Source organism: Erythrolamprus reginae, chromosome Z (genome assembly GCF_031021105.1).
Source record: "Erythrolamprus reginae isolate rEryReg1 chromosome Z, rEryReg1.hap1, whole genome shotgun sequence".
In the NCBI taxonomy this organism is placed as follows: Eukaryota; Metazoa; Chordata; class Lepidosauria; order Squamata; family Dipsadidae; genus Erythrolamprus; species Erythrolamprus reginae.
Genome location: NC_091963.1, coordinates 134109823 through 134127065, shown reverse-complemented (window position 1 = coordinate 134127065; position 17243 = coordinate 134109823). Strand labels below are relative to the sequence as shown.

The 17243-nt window shown below is 40.6% G+C and overlaps 1 protein-coding gene across 3 annotated transcripts in view; it reads left to right on the top strand.

The window, feature by feature from the left end:
• The window catches only part of LOC139153523 (myosin-10-like), a 119214-nt gene extending 105380 nt beyond the window's left edge, over positions 1-13834 (top strand). For all 3 annotated transcript variants that reach the window (XM_070727553.1, XM_070727552.1, XM_070727551.1), the window contains 4 exons: positions 74-282; positions 2144-2252; positions 3050-3222; positions 10335-13834. In XM_070727553.1, the coding sequence (XP_070583654.1) occupies positions 74-282; positions 2144-2252; positions 3050-3222; positions 10335-10524 (681 nt within the window). In that variant the 3' untranslated portion in view covers positions 10525-13834. The remainder of the gene's footprint in view (positions 1-73; positions 283-2143; positions 2253-3049; positions 3223-10334) is intronic.
• The last annotated feature ends 3409 nt before the right edge of the window (positions 13835-17243 follow it).

The following is a 17243-nucleotide window of genomic DNA, read 5'->3' as shown; positions in this document are numbered from 1 at the left end:
ATCCGGACTGTTAACTCCAGCCAATGTTGAAACCCCCCTCTGGTTTCTCTCTCTCATTCCGTCTTCCGTGCAGGTGGAAACGATCACCACCGAACTGGCAGCGGAGCGCAGCTTCTCTCAGAAGACCGAGAACGCCCGGCAACAGCTGGAGCGCCAGAACAAAGACTTGAGGGCCAAGTTGGGTGAGATGGACTCATCTGTGAAGTCCAAGTACAAGTTGGCCATTGCAACTCTGGAGTCCAAGGTGGCCCAGCTGGAAGAACAGCTAGAGCAGGAGTCCAGGTGAGGCGATGACAGCAACACTGCCGGCATTGTAGGTCAGCAGTTCAAATCTCTGTAGGTCAGCGGTTCAGTTCTCATCACCGGCTCAAGGTTGACTCAGCCTTCCATCCTTCCAAAGTGGGTAAAATGAGGACCTGGATTGTGGGGGCAATAGGCTGGCTCTGTTAAAAAGTGCTATTGCTAACATGTTGTAAGCCGCCCTGAGTCTAAGGAGAAGGGCGGCATAAAAATCAATCAATTAATTAACTAATAATTAAATTAATTAAATTAATTAAATTAATTAAATTAATTAAATTAATTAAATTAATTAAATTAATTAAATTAATTAAATTAATTAAATTAATTAAATTAATTAAATTAATTAAATTAATTAAATTAATTAAATTAATTAAATTAATTAAATTAATTAAATTATTAAATTATTAAATTAAATTATAAATTAAATTAAATTAAATTAAATTAAATTAAATTAAATTAAATTAAATTAAATTAAATTAAATTAAATTAAATTAAATTAAATTAAATTAAATTAAATTAAATTAAATTAAATTAAATTCTGGGCTTCGAAGTTGGCTTGGCAGACTGATTAGAAAGCCGTGACAATAAATTCTGCATCTCAAGGCTTGGTGCCTCGGTGGGCCAGGTGCCACCCTGAGTATTGTTGAGGTGGTGGAACCCAGGGTCAACTGTGGATGTTGACTCAGAGTAGGTGGAGCCATGTCTTCTAAATCAGAGGTCTCCAACTTTAGCAACTTTAAGCCTGGTGGACTTCAAGTCCCAGAATTCCCCAGCCAGGCTTAAAGTTGCTAAGGTTGGAGACCCCTATACAAAGATGGCTGGGGAATTCTGGGACTTGAAGTCCGCCAGGCTTAGAGTTGCCAGGGTTGGAGACCCCTGTTCTAAATTACTAGGACTGCGGGGGAGTGTTAATTTTTAAAAGTATTTTAAGACTGTTTTAGGACTTATGCTATCATTATCATATTTTCTGCCTCAAAAATGGCGACCCAAGTAAGGTTTTAGAAAGGAAAATAGACCACATGTGATCCACCCGTGTTTTACATTTTCATTGTATAGCAAAGTATAACACACGTGTCTCAAAGCTGCTTTTTTTTTCCCAAGAGGCAGCTGGACTTTCTGGTTTTTTTCTTTGAAGACATTTCGCTTCTCACCCAAGAAGCTTCTTCAGCTCTGACCAGATGGTGGAGAAGAAGCTATAGAAGATTCTTGGATGAGAAGCAAAGTGTCTTCAAAGAAAAAAAACCCCAGAAAGTCCAGCTGCCTCTTGAAAAAAGCACCTTTGAGACAGCACTTAACACTTAGCACTTAGACTTATATACTGCTTCACAGTGCTTTACAGCCTCTCTAAGCAGTTTACAGAATCAGTATATTGCCCCCAACAATGTGGGTCCTTATTTTACCCACTTTGGAAGGATGGAAGTCTGAGTCAACCTGGAGCCTGGTGAGATTTGAATTGGTGAACTACAGCTAGCCACCCAGCCAGCAGTCAGCAAAAGCAGCTTGCAGTAACCCCTGCACCATTGCAGCTATGACCTGGATGACTGAGACTCTTGGAACTTCAACTCCCAGAATCCCCAGCCTACCATCAAGACCACAGGTCTTAAAGTTGCCGTGTTGGGCCTCCCTGACAGAACTGTAGAAATACACTCCTGACTGGTGACTGGAAGCACACGGAGGAATCGGTTGGGTTCATATTGTTGAAATAAGCCCATTTAATTCATTGTAGCAGTCAACTACATGTGACTCTCTTAAATCCACTTGATTTCAGTGGCTCTGCTCTAGAAAATGAGTGGCCCCGTGTGAGTTCATCCATTCCTTCTCACACTTCTCCCTCCTTTCCTAGAGAGAGGATGCTGTCAGGAAAACTTGTGAGGAGGGCAGAGAAGAAACTCAAGGAGGTGCTTCTGCAGGTTGACGAAGAGAGGAGAAATGCCGACCAGTTTAAAGATCAGGTACGTTCAGAGTTCGGTTCCTCCCGGTTTGGACCAGTTCACCCGAACCGGTAGCGACCTCCTGGTGACATCACGATGACATCACAGAACTAGTTCAGTCAGTGCCAGGCTGTAGATGCTGACATACATTTTTTTAATTTTTTTCCTTCTTCTGAGCATGTGCAGAAGCCTAGTTTCCAGCATTGTGCATGCAGCCGCCATCTTGTTTTTGGGGTGTTTTCCTTTTAAATTTTTTTTAAAATTTCCCCTTCTGGCCAACTTTCCGGCACTGTACATGCGGTCAACATCTTGTTTTCAGTTATTTATTTATTTTGGCTTTTGGAGCTTTTTTGGCACTGCGCATGTATCATGGGAGGAAGTAAAGTCGCAGCAAGGTAAGTTGGAACCCACCCCTGTGTATGTTGTAAATGGGCTAACCCAATGTTTTTCAAATATGGCCACTTTTAAGACATGTGGACTTCAACTCCCAGAATTCTACAGCCAGCCTCTTAAAAGTGGTCATGTTTGAAAAAACCTTGGACTAATCTGTCCTTATTTTTTTTCCATCCCGGACAGTAGATTCAGGGTTCAGCTATTGGAAAGGATGAAAAAGTAAAAAAGGGTAAACTTATTTTGGAAAAGTGCCATGCAAATTATATGTTTTCCTATCTTTCCCCCACATGCCTTTTTTTTTTGCATGCTAAAATAACCAAGCTATCTACCATAAAGAAAGTTAAAATCACCAGGTGCTTTCTAGGGAATCTCTTTATCTCAGGAGCAGAAATTTAGGCTTCCCTTCTGTGGTTGTTTTTGGGCAGGTTGAAAAAGGCCACCTGCGCCTGAAACAGCTGAAACGACAGCTGGAGGAGGCAGAAGAAGAGGCCTCGCGAGCCAACGCCAGCCGTCGTCGCATGCAGCGGGAGCTTGAGGATGTCACTGAATCAGCAGAATCCATGAATCGCGAAGTCACCAGCCTGCGGAATCGCCTCAGGTGAGTAGCGTCGTATGGTAAGGACTGGGCAGTACAGGAAGTTTTCACTTAACAACAGCAAATTGACTGGAATTTATCTTGTAAAGAGCTATGTCACATGTCTGTGGTACTTAAGAACAGAAATTCCGGCGCTTCTGATTGCTGTTATATGGAAAATCATGGCAGACCATTAAGTAAGGATGTCATGTGGTTGCCATTAGCAACCTCCTGCCAGCTTCCCCATTGGTTTGCTTGTAGGAATCCAACAAAGATGGCTGCAAATGGCGATCACATGACTGCAGGGATACTGCAGCTGACCCAAGTGCTTGAACAGGTGTAACTACCATTCATTCAGCAAACTTGTTGTAAGTTTGATTGTTCACTGAATAAGTTGTCATTAAATGAGGACCACCTTTAATTGAGTTAAAAAGCAGGATGCTTCTCTATGATATTTTCAGCCCAAATGAATCTAGGAAAGGTTATCCTGCTAATCTCTCTCCGTGTGTCTGTTTCTCCCAACATGCTTATGGACACTGTATATTTTTGTCCCTGTCCTTCATCCTTTTGCTGTGTTCATTATTTCTGCTACTCCTAGTCCATTTGTAAATATGCTACAGCAAGGATAGACAACTTGGTTCTGCAGATGTTTTGGAAGACAGGATCCCACACCATTATGCAAATCCAAACCATCTGGAGGTCACCTACATCTGGACTACAGAATATTAATTGAGTGCCAGAAGGAGAGAGAAAGAGAAAGAGAGAGAGAGAGAAAATGGCTAGGAAATCCTGGGAGCTGTAAGTTCACATCTGGAAATTGCTTACGTAGGCAAACACTGGTTTATAAATTCAACAGTCAGTGAGGACGACCTGTATTATATTTTTGCTTAATCTGTCTTTCTGGAAGAATTCCATGAACCGTGTAGGGTGTGTAGAACATTGATAACAGCTTTCTTCCATCTGTTTCTCTCCAGAAATGTTGGAACTTCCATAAATCCTTTCAGTATAGAATTTTAACTTTCTTGAAGAATTCTACTGAGAATATAAGAAGTAAAAGCCTGGTGGGCAACTATGGCAACTTTACAACCTGTGGACTTCAACTCCCAGAATTCCTGAGCCAGCTATGTTAAAGTCCACAGGTCATAAAGTACTCTGATCTAAAATGTTTTCTGTTTTATCTATAGAAGGGACAACAACAATCATCTCTTTATTGTTAGGGAGCCTGAAATATACTGCTCAAATAAAAGGGAAAACTCAAATAACACATTTTATTTATTTATTATTTGGATTTGTATGCCGCCCCTCTCCGAAGACTCGGGGCGGCTCACAACAAGTGAAACAATCATAATAATCCAATTAATTAAAATATTTAAAGATTTAAAAACCCCATATACTACTAACAGACACACACACAAGCATACCATGTATAAATTAAACTTGCCCAGGGGAGATGTTTAATTTCCCCATGCCTGATGGCAAAGGTGGGTCTTAAGGAGTTTACGGAAGGCAGGAAGAGTAGGGGCAGTTCTAATTTCCGGGGGGAGTTGGTTCCAGAGAGTCGGTGCCGCCACAGAGAAGGCTCTTCCCCTGGGACCCGCCAACCGACATTGTTTAGTTGACGGGACCCGGAGAAGGCCCACTCTGTGGGACCTAACCAGTCGCTGGGATTCGTGCGGCAGGAGGCGGTCTCGGAGATATTCTGGTCCGATACCATAAAGGGCTTCCTAGATCTGAATGAATGAAATATTCTCATTGAATACCTGAAGCTATATTCTGTTGTTTAAGTGTTCCCTTTATTTAATACACTCATAGATCTGAATGAATGAAATATTCTAATTGAATACTTTATTTTTTTGAGCAGTATATATTTTGGTGTGACAATAGCTTTATACGAATCAGTGGTATGCTGCTGTTTCTCCAAGGGGTTCGTAGAAGTCTGTGAGGTTGGGGCATAGTGATTTGATTAAGAGCAGTTGCTCAGATTTATCCTAAATTGTGCCTGATTTGAATTTAGACCTCTCTGAGTAAAATTCAGTACTCTATATTGGCAAGCTGATTCTGGTAGTACTGGAGATGTAAAGCAAGTACAGATAGTCCTCAACTTACAACCAGTCACTTAGCAACTGTTCAAGGTTACAGCAGACCTACCTTGGGGCTACTTATGATCTGGGTTTGAAATTGCGATGGTTGTGTATCCCCCCAGTCACATGATCAAATATTGGGCGATTGGCAACACAGACCTATTTATGGTTGTTTTTCATGTCCCAAAGTCAAATGACCATATTTTACAACAGTTTTGCCAAAACCTGACACTTCTGATTTTTGGCAAAATTTGCCAAAACTTTTGGCAAAATAGCAAACTATTGATTTGCTTAATGACCATGTTTCACATTTAATGACTGTGACATTCGTATAATGACTGTGATCTCTTTAATACCTACTGGGGCGTAAAATCAGGTCAGTTACATGACTGACCCACTTTATGACTATCAGAACTTACAACCATGATGGGAAGGCTCCATTATACCCATACGTCAAGGATTACCTGTAAGAATCCTTTGCTCAAAGGTGATATATACAAGTAGTCCTTGACTTGTGATCACAATTGAGCTCCGAATATCCCTTGCTATGCAGGACAGTTTTGTCCATGTTATGATCTTTCCTGCCACATTTGTTAAGTGAATCACTGCAGTTGTTAAGTTAATGACACGGTTGTTAAGTGAATCTGGCTTCCCCGTGAACTTTGCAAAGATCACAAAAAAAAAAAAAGATGACCCCGAGACATAGCAACTATCATAAAATCACAACGATTGCCAAGCGTCCAAATGTTGATCATGTGACTATGGGGATGCTGCCATTGTCATATCACATTTTTTGCTGCCGTTGTAACTCCAAACATTAACTAGACAAATGGTTGTAAGGGGACGACCTGTAGTGTAATTTCACCGACGGCAGCCTTTTTAAAACCTGATGCGGTGGAGATTCTGCAAACTTTATAATCCTGTCCCACAAACAAGAGGCTTAATTCTGTAGCCGCTTAACTCTTCAGTTTATCTCCAATTTAAAATCAGTCAATTCTTTATCAAAAGCAGGGGTGTCAAACCCGCGGCGTCATCTTGTCGTCACGTGACTCTCCCCCCTTTCAATAAAGTGGTGGTGGGCGTGGCCGGCGTGTGATTGCCTCTGGCCCGCGAGTTTGACACCCCTGATCTAAAGCAACTATTCTTCTGCCTAAAAACCTGAATTGTCTCTTGTTTCCTTTTTGTGATGCTTCCGCTCCTCTTTCAAAGTGGTGTTATTTCCTGATCGTGTGTTCACCTTTACATCTTTCCTTTTCCCCCCTCCCCTTCCTTTCTTCCATTTCATCTTTTTTCTCGACTCAACAGCAAGTTAGAACGACGTCAACGGAAGTATGTTCTCACTTCCCCCACCCCTCACCCTCCCCATGTTCTGCATGTGTGTGTTGTGTACTTTTGAGGTGGGATCGTATACGCCTGGGTGTGCACTTGCAACACAAAAACTCTCTGCTTCCCTGTTCCCAGTTAAAGTTAAAACGGACTTGACAGCAGAGATCCATGGTTTGCTGGCTTCCTGTTTTATTTTTTTTAGCACAAAATATATCCGTAGGACACCCCCAATTTATGACTGGAGGAAGGGGTGATTAATTCTTTTCCCTATGCGAAGAAAATGTCTCATGTGGGGCGAGTTATTTATCTAACTCAGTGTTTCCCAACCGTGGCAACTTGGAGATATCTTGACTTCAACTCCCAGAATTCCCCAGCCAGCGAATGCTGGCTGGGGAATTCTGGGAGTTGAAGTCCAGATATCTCCAAGTTGCCAAGGTTGGGAAACACTGGTCTAACTGCACTAATCCATTTTCTTAGGCTCTGAATGGAGAATCTGAGGGGGTGGGGGGGAGATCCTTTTTTAATTCAAGAAGAATTGAATTTGGGACTTTCTGCAAACAAAGTCTGTGCTGTACCACTGAGTTGCAGTCCATAATGTTTGCATGCACATGCACCCAACACACACACTCAGATTCACAATCATTATTACACTGCAACTCTGGAAGGTCCAAGTGACTTCCTTCTATGACACTATCAATATTTTCCAACCTTCTCCTTAATTTGCTTTCTGGCCCATTTTTCAAGGAAGTGAGAAAGGTATGCATAGACCTTGAATTTGTCTTACATTGCTTTGGCTTCACCACAACGTAGGAAAAGGGCTGGAGGGGTCAGTCTTTATGGCCGAGTTGTGATTTGAACCCAAGCCTTTGGGGGTTTTTTTCTTCTCAAACTGTAAGTATGCTCGCCCTTATTTTTCCAATGCTAATGCAGCTGGGACACAGGAACAAAGTTTAAGATTTAATCACTTCCTCCTCCAGTCGTGCTGTAGAGAATTGGTTTGATTTCCTCCATTGCTTTCCCTTGTGTTTTCCGCCAGGCCCAATATGTCTGCTTTGGCCTTCAGCAAAACCGCTGGAATGCTTGCTTGATGCATCTGGCAACTTTGAATCCCAGGCCAAAGAATGCTTAAACTGTAGCAGTAGAAGGCAGCGAGAGAGCTTGCTGTCCGTGTGAGCTTCTAGCTGTGTCTAGCTACCCCAGCAAAAGGGGTGAGATACAAAAAACGCTGAGTAGGCTTGTGTTAGCTCCTCTTTGTGGTTTCTCTCTAGTAGCAAGAATCCTTGTGATTGTGGTAAGTCCTGCATTCCTTTAAACAGCTTCCGTGGATTCCAGACCCAGTCAAGGGGGTTAATGGATAGAAAGCATTTGGCAATTAAAGACTTTTTTTGCCTTTGGCTTTGCTGCTACCTATCAATAGCCATATCCTCCTACAAAGGAGAAAGAACAGAAAACATTGGCAATTTGAGAGTTTGGGTTTAAAACGTGGGAAAGAATGTTGGCTGCCAGTGGCAATTATATCCTTGGCACTACAGTGTAGGTAACTGCCTTACTAATAACTTTAAAGAACACATTTAAACTTGTATAATCACCCCAAAAAATTACTGATTCCAAATTAGTTATTTTCGGGATACATCAAATCTCCAAACCATGGCCTCTAATTTAATAAGACCTCTTCATTGCTTAATATTCAACCTGGCACAACATTAGTAATTAATCACCCCTCAGCATTAATAACCTCTCTCTTATAAAAGATAAAGTGATGCCTTAATTACTGGGTTTCTCTTTTTTCTTATGAAATAGCACAATTTTATACTGAAAAAGGGGAAAAATGAAACTAGTTATTACATAGACACACAGAGACACTCATGCACACACTGTGGAGGAAATTTTTTACCCATATATTACTATGTTGAACAGGAAACAGAAGGCAAAAACTTTGGAAACTTAATTACTTTTGAGAGCCTCCTCTGAGGGGTCTTGCTTGTGGAGACAGCTACTGTGCAATCACAATATTAGATCATGTGATGCAGAAAGTGCTGCAGAAAGGCTGAATTGTGGAAGTTATCAGAAATCAGATATTAGAAATAGTGATGGGCGAACCAAACCCGCACAATTCGGGTCCGTACTGAATTTTGCGGTGTTCGGTTTGCCGAACACGAACACAATTTTTTTTCAAACTTCGGGCAAAGTTTGGGGTTGTGTTCGGCGTTCAGAGCTTTGACGTCACCTGCAGGTTGCTAAGGACGCCAAGGTGATCACCTTGGCGTCCTTAGCAAGCTGCCGGTGACGTCAAAGCTCTGCCCCCGGAATCTCTTCATGGGAGGGATTCCCCAGCTCCTTCAAAGGGAGGTCTTCATGTAAAAATAAACATTGTTATTTTTACAAAAAAGGACGCTGCAGCGGCACTGCAAGCAAAGGGTGGTCCTTTCACGTAAAAATAAACATGTAATAAACTAAAATAAACACCCTTTGCTTGCAGTGACATCAAAGCTCCGCCCCCGGAATCTCTTCATGGGAGGGATTCCCCGTTCAAGTTCAGGTTCGGTTTGGGTTCGGCCGAATTTTGCGTAAAGTTCGTCCGAACTTGCCGAACCCGAACACCATTGGGTTCACCCATCACTAATTAGAAACAGAAGTCCAAGCATTACTGAGTCCCACCAAGACACGTGAGTGGAATAGACTGTCAAATAGAGACCTTCATTGGAGACAAAACCTACATTGCCCTGAACTTTCAGAGAAAATGAAGGAGGCTGACGTTGGTCATAGTGCTCCCTGGATGCAGATGGCAGCTGCTACGTTCTGTGTCTCTTTGATGTTTGCCCTGCTTTGCCAGGCATTAGCAGCCTGATCGACCGCGACTTTAAACTGAACAATTGAAGCTGCGTTAAGAGTTTGCACAGATTTGGGCAAAGCCTGTAGGCAAAATGCTTTTAGCTTCTTTGAACTTGGCAAAAGAAAACAAGATAGACAATAATATATAAAGCTCTGTTAGCCAAACACACAATCTTTTGTGGGTTGTCTCATTTTGTTTTCTTTTGCCAAATTCAAAAAAAGCGCTAATATCTATATAGAGGGTGCCTTTGGGTTATAATACAGAGGGCAAGTCCAGTTTTTAAACAAGATGTTAGCTCAGCTTCTAAACGGGATGTTAGCTAAGCTTCTAAACAGGATGTTAGCTTCTAAACAGGAAGCTCAGCTCCTAAACAGGATGTTAGTTTCTAAACAGGAAGCTCAGCTTCTAAACAGGATGTTAGTTTCTAAACAGGAAGCTCAGCTTCTAAACAGGAAGCTCAGCTTCTAAACAGAATGTTAGCTCAGCTTCTAAACAGGATGTTAGCTAAGCTTCTAAACAGGATGTTAGCTAAGCTTCTAAACAGGATGTTAGCTAAGCTTCTAAACAGGATGTTAGCTTCTAAACAGGAAGCTCAGCTCCTAAACAGGATGTTAGTTTCTAAACAGGAAGCTCAGCTTCTAAACAGGATGTTAGTTTCTAAACAGGAAGCTCAGCTTCTAAACAGGAAGCTCAGCTTCTAAACAGAATGTTAGCTCAGCTTCTAAACAGGATGTTAGCTAAGCTTCTAAAAAGGATGTTAGCTTCTAAACAGGAAGCTCAGCTTCTAAACAGAATGTTAGCTCAGCTTCTAAACAGGATGTTAGTTCAGGCAATGTCTGTTGGGTGTGATATAACGGCGACATCTCCCTTCTCTCTCCTCTGCTGTCCATTTGCAGGCGCACACCTCTCAGCTTCACCAGCCGCACGGTCCGGCAGGTCTTCCGCCTTGATGGCGTCTCGGACGAGGAGACCGAGGACGCCGAGAGCGACTCCCCATCTACAAACCACCAGCCTTCCCAGCCTATGGTGCCCTCCCAAGGCCAGTCACCAGTACCTGCTGCCGAGGACCCAGCTCAGACTCAGTAAATGGGGAGAGTCAGACTCCCGTTGGATGGGGCGGGAGAGGATAGGGGCCCTACCCTTGCGCAACGTCTGACATCGCGAAAGGAAAAGAAATCTCTCCCCCTTCCCTTCCCCCTCCCCCTTCTTCCCACTTGCAATCTTGGATCTCCCAGCAATCTCTTTGTATCCAGCTGCACTTTAATATCTGTCGCCCCTGAGGGGTGGAAAATGGGACGGGGGAGGAGAAGGAAAACGGGGGTGGGGAGTGGGGTGTTGTTTCTGGATTTTCACTCTGTCCTTCTTTAATGAACCCCCCCCAAACTCAAAATAGCCATTGTTTTTCTCTTGCACCTTTTATTCCCGCAATCATTTTGTTCTTCTTTTTCGTGAAAAAAGATTCCCAGCCCACAGATAGGAAACAGTGGTTCACGGGCACCAACGCAGGGTGGGAAAGGAATGGCCCCTCTGCCACTGTGCACTTCAGCTTTTCCACAGAGACCCTCTCCCCTCCTTCCATGCACCGCTGAGAGGCAGCTATGCTTGGGGGGCCTTCTGCTCCCACCCACCCCCGACCCCCAACTTCCCTGCTCCATCTCAATCCCAGTTTTGGGCTCCCTGCTCCTGGGGACAGGGTGTTGCTGCAGAGCCTTCTCAGGTTCCTTCGCTTGGAGGAGGCACAGATTGTTCGATTCATCTCCGCTTCTTCCAGCAGACTTGGCTTGCTGGAGTTAACTCCATTTGCTGCTAGAACCTTCCCAGTTCTGGGCTAACGGGAGTAAATGAACTGAAAACCATTCATCTCAGCTTGCCTCCTCCGTTCTGAAGGGGGACTTGGGTACCATCCCTCTCTGCATATCATGGCCAGCAGCCAAAGAGCACTTTGATCTGTCACCTCCTCAAATCCCTTACTCGTAATATTGCTGAAACTGCTAGGGTGGTGATGAGTGATTTAAAACATAGAAAAGGCGGGTGGGGGGCAGACTATGATAATAAAGTTAGGATTTGCAAACCCCCCGTAGGGCAAAATAACCAGGATAAACCTCAAAATTATATCTTCTAGCCCAGTGTTTCCCAATCTTGGCAACTTGGGAATTCTGGGAGTTGAAGTCCAGATATCTTCATGTTGCCAAGGTTGGGAAACACTGCTCTAGCCTACCCTTCCTCAATTGGGAGACTGCCCATTGTTGGGATGACAGTGCATTTTCGGGGAGGGGGGAGGGCATTGGAGAAGGGTCTCATTTATTTATCTCACCTTGTTTAATTGCATGTGAGTAGACTTTAGATAGGAAGTCCTTGACTTACAGCCATTTGTTCAGTGACCATTAGCAGTTACAATGGCACTGGAAAAAAAAGTGACTTATATCTGGTCCTTGCACTTACAGCCAGTCCTCGCACTTAAAACTTTTGCAGCTTCGCCAAAGTCACGTGATCAAAGTTCAGGTCCTTGGCCACCACTGGCCTCTATTTACAAAGGTTTGCAGCATCCCAGAATCATGTGATTATGCTATTTGTGACTTTCCCAGCTGGATTCTGACAGACAAAGTCAATGAGAGAAACCAGATTCGCTTACAGACCTCATGATTCCTTTAATTGCAATGATTTACTTTTAAACAATTGAGGCAAAGAAAAAAGGGAGCTACTCTCTTAAACCATCATCTTATTTAGCAGTGGAAATTCTGGTCATGAATCAAGGACTACTTGTATGCAACATCTGGGTTCTGAACATAAGAATTTGGTAAAAGCTGAACAACGTCAAAATGACATACGCAACATCACTTGCCCTTCTCTGTGGACATCCAGGGTTTTTACATTAATTGCTTTCCCATCAAAAAGAGATGACAAGTAGAGATACAAATTAAAAAGAAACTAGGTTGTGTCTCCACTTCTTTCTTCTGATCTGCATATGCTGTTGCTGATTCTTCTGTCCCTTGTAAGCTGCTTGTCACAATCATTTACTTTCACACCTGAGGCTATTTTTGCTACTTACACAACTCCTTACCAAAATAAAAGTCCAAATTCTCTATTATCGCCACCCCCAAATTCAAACATTGGGCTTCACAGTAAGACAGATGGGAGTTAAACATTGCATAATTATAATCCAACAGGGTATTCTTGCATTATAGAACCAAGATTCTACAGAGAGGGGTGGCATACAAATCAAATAAATAAATAAGATTCGAACCCGATTTACCAAAAATAAATTATATGCTCCCTGCTTGCAACACTGTAAAGCCTGATCAATATTTGCATTCCCTTATTTTAGGAATAACAAGTGCCTCACTATGGAGATCTAGTGCTGTTTCGCACCTTCAGTAACTTGTCTCCAATACATAGATAACTGGCATGTGGGGAAAATATTATGTGTGAAAATGCATGATTAGCGTCTCTTGCAATCCCTCTTTGGAAGCAACTGCTGCTTCCATCTAAGAAAACAGTGTCCATTGTATGGAGCAGCCCTTGTCATAAGATGTGGAAAGAAACCCTCTGGGTTTGCTCCACTGCAGCTTCTGATTTTAATTCCTTGGTAGTGGTGCACATTCTATGCCACTTTCATTGCACACCCTTTTATTTATTAGGACAAAAACTACAGCTGACAAGTTATCAGTAGCCCCCACCCAACATGCAATCCAATCCCATGCATGTTTATTCAGAAGCTGGGCTCCCTGCGATAGAAGGCTCCTAAGTAAGTGTATAAAATACCAATTGTGAACCTACTAACAATACCTGGCACTTACATAGCACTTTACTGTGTTTGAAGGATTTCACTTGGTATAAAGGTTGAACTTAGCCTCTGATGTGCACCTTTTATAAAGTAGCCGCAAATGGGTAGCAAAGGAAAAAAAAATACAAATCTAGCTTAATTCTGCACTTAAGAGTTCACTACTAAGGGCTTGCAAATCTTAGCTTGGACTCATAGTAACTCGTCCAGAGGTTTGTGCTTCTCTGAAACGAGGAGTTGGCTCTGGGGGTGGGCCTGCCTTCTCTCTATATATAAATATATATTTATATATATTTTCGGCATGGTAGTTTCTTGTCTTAATTTGTTTTAATTCTGTCTTATTTTTTTTCTAACAAAAGTCCCCCAACCCCACCCTTGAACAGCATTGTTTTACTTCAAACCCAGTGGGTTTGCATTTTTAAAAATATTTTTGTCTCTCTTTATTTGTCCTTCTTTTTTTCTTTGCTGTTTGAATCTGTTTGGAATTTTCTTATCCTGATGTAAAGGGCCATAGCAAATACCCTGCTCTTTTTTTGTTTTGTTTTGTTAAAAAAGAAAAAAAAATGTACTTTCTAAGAAAAAGTATGACTTCTATTAAAAATTCATCTCAGATAACCAGGCTTCTGTGTGGTATTTTTATTTGACTTCTGGTTTTATTTGCAAGGTTGCTATAGTGTTTGGTTTATTGTGAACGATAGGTGATCGGATTCTAGGATGGAGATTTTTATTGAAAAAAAAATCTGCTGTTCCTCTGTTTCAGTTTAGCCATTGGGTATAATCCAATACTGGAATTTAAAATTCCACAATTCCTAATTTACTTCTACGCTGGCTAAGGAATTCTGGGAGTTGAAGTCCACTCATCTTAAAATTGCCCAGGTTGAGAGACATTGTTAGAGGAGCCAATAATTGAACATAAACGTCTGTTTTTTAATAAATATATCATTTTTGTGAAGGGTTCTGATCTTTGCTCTTCAGAAGCTACAATAACAAAACTGGGGCCATCTTCCAAGATTCTACTAAACAAAAGGAATATTGTCTAGGAATTCAATGCCAGCAAATCAAAAGGACCCAGATTGGCAAGAGGCTACACTACAAGGCTTTTCCTTAGCCAAGAAACAGCTCGTATTATAATCCATGGAGGGCAACAAAAAAGTATACTTGCTGCAGCCATCAAAGATCCCCTGACAGTTAATTCCCAATTGTAATAGCTTTTATTATCAAGGCTGCACCACTCCGTAGAAACTTTTTAATGTGGCAGAAGGGAGACATACTAAATTTGCAGGTAGCAATCATTGCATCTATAATCAAACACTAATTAAATCAAATTTTGTTTTTATTGTACACCGTGATTGCCCTGTTTTGGACAAAGTAATCTCTAGCATGGGGTTTTTTTTGGGGGGGGGGGGTTGTTTTAATCTTTAAACATCAAAACATGTTTTTTTTACAAATCCACATCCAAATTTCATATTTTACAATTCACATATCTATTTCCAATATAACATCTTTCCATTGTCCCAATTCTTAGGCTTTTCCAAACTGTCACACTGTTTTTCTTATTTTTCCCATCCAGTTATACCATTTTGTCCAAACCTTATCATAATCCGACTCATTTTCTCCTTTCAATTCTATTATCAATTTGTCCATTTCTGAACACCTGTATATCTTATCAATCAATACATTTTCCACTGGAGATCTGTCATCCTTTCAATATTGGGCATATGCAATTCTTGCTGCAGTAATGGTGTGTAATAATAAATATTTTATATCCTTTGGTTGTTGCTTTCTTATTATGCCTAAACAGCCTCCCTCTAGCATGTTTTTGTGGTTCTCATCTAATTATTATCCAGTTACAAATAGTTACAGCAGCACTGAAAAAGATGATTTATGATGTTTATACCGCTTCAAAGTACCTTACAGCTCTAAGTAGTTTACAGAGTCAGCATATTGTCCTCAACAATCTGGGTCCTCATTTTATCAATCTTAGACAGATGGAAGGCAATCTTGAGCCCATCAGAATCGAACTCCTGGCAATGAATGGTGAATTAATCTATAATCCTGCATTCTAATCACCGCACTACTACAACTTACATTCACTTAACAACTGTGTAACTGACTTAACAACAGCACTGATTCAGTTAACAATGTGACAAGAAACATCACAAAATGGGGCAAAAGTCAAGTATCTCGCTTAGCAACAGAAATTATGGGATCAGTTGTAGTTGTAAATCGAGGACTATCTCTATTACTCACTATGTTTGTTCTTTCCTCCGATATTGAAATTGCTCTTTCTGGAATTTGTATACAGATCAGCCACTCACAAATGCAGAGCCTTGCTAGCTCTGATAAAAAGGATTAAATTTGTATATATTAATTAGACATAGAACCTGACTTTCATTTAAATGCTCAAGATTATTTGAAGATGGGGCAATAAAACTTTCCCTTTAAAAAAATCTTTAATTTATTGTACGTAGGCTTTCGACTATTGTTTATCTTGAGATGGCATGCTATTAGAAAAAAACCTCAGCTAAAATCAAATTTAAAAAAACAATTGGCACGGTAAGGCATAATCTTAGTTTAGATACAACAGAATACCTTAGATTAGAACAATCAATGTATGTATAGAAAAGTACAGTACTGTATAGTAAATTAATGAGTAATAAAGTTATTCAATGTAGTCATACCGAAAAGACTCCTCCAGGATTCTATTCTTAGATTTCATGTTCATGTTTTTAGAAAGGCTCCTGAATAAATATAATGGAATAACAAGATCTGTGCTTTTATGGCATGGAACCAGCAAATGGTAAAACTAAACAGACAATTTTCTCAATGATAGGCTTCATGCTTTTTTATTGAGATATAAATTACGTTGGGAAGGGTAAGCAGTGAGCTGGCTGGATTTGTGAATGATACATAAATTATTCAGGTTGGTAAAAATTCAAACTGATTGTGAAGAGCTTCAGAGAGATCTCTTAAACTGGAACAACGATCAAAGGGCAACGTAGTTAAAGTAATGGTAATGTGTGAAGCTTTTTTAAAAAAATAAGCCCTTCTATCAGCACATCAGAATGATGGGGACAATCTGCAACCACTTAGGAAAAAGTTGCTGGAATCATAACAAATAACTTAATGAAGATGTTAACTCAGCATCTAGCAGCTGTGGGAAAATGCACGTCACATGCTTGAAATCACTAGGAAAGAGATGCCAAAAATTAGAATGTGCTTATTACAAATCATATCTGGATCTTAACATCCAAAAACGGATCTACAATAGGAAAAAAAGAGAGGAAAAGCTAAAATTATAGTAAAGAACATGATGCACAAACAAAAATTTAAACTAGAAACATTGTGAATATAAAGATAGTGCCAGAAATCAAACATTTAGGTCTCTGGATATCAGCAAAATGTAGCACAATTATCAAAAACTAATACAAGTTGTAGATAAAGATATAGAGAAATGGTCTCATCTTCAGCTATCATTTATGGGTAAAATAGCAATTATTTATTTCTTTATTTTCTTTATTTTGTCCAATACACAATGAGGGTTTTAGTGGGTATATATATATATATTACACGGGGCAAAACCCGAACTCAGAACAATCTACACACACACACACACACACACACACACATATATATATATATTTATGTCGGATCACCCTGGTATATTGAAGGAACGTCACAGCTCCTTTTTGCCTCTAGGCCCAACCCAGGACCATTTCAAGGCAGTTAATTTTATTTATAGCCGACAACCAGTTTATAGAGGAGATACTCATAGTAAAATATATCTAAGAAATAATAGAAAAGAATATATAATAATAGAACATATCAATGAAATAATAGAAGAAGAGATATAGGAATAGAAGAAAGGTATAGGAGATATAGGAGAGCAATATTCTCCTATAAAAGCAATATTCTACCAAGAATATTCCTCTTTCAGTTAGCTCCAATTAAATTAGATAAAACGTTTTTTACAGACCTCAACAAGAAATTGTCAATTCATTTGGACCAAAAGGAAAGCCAGGAT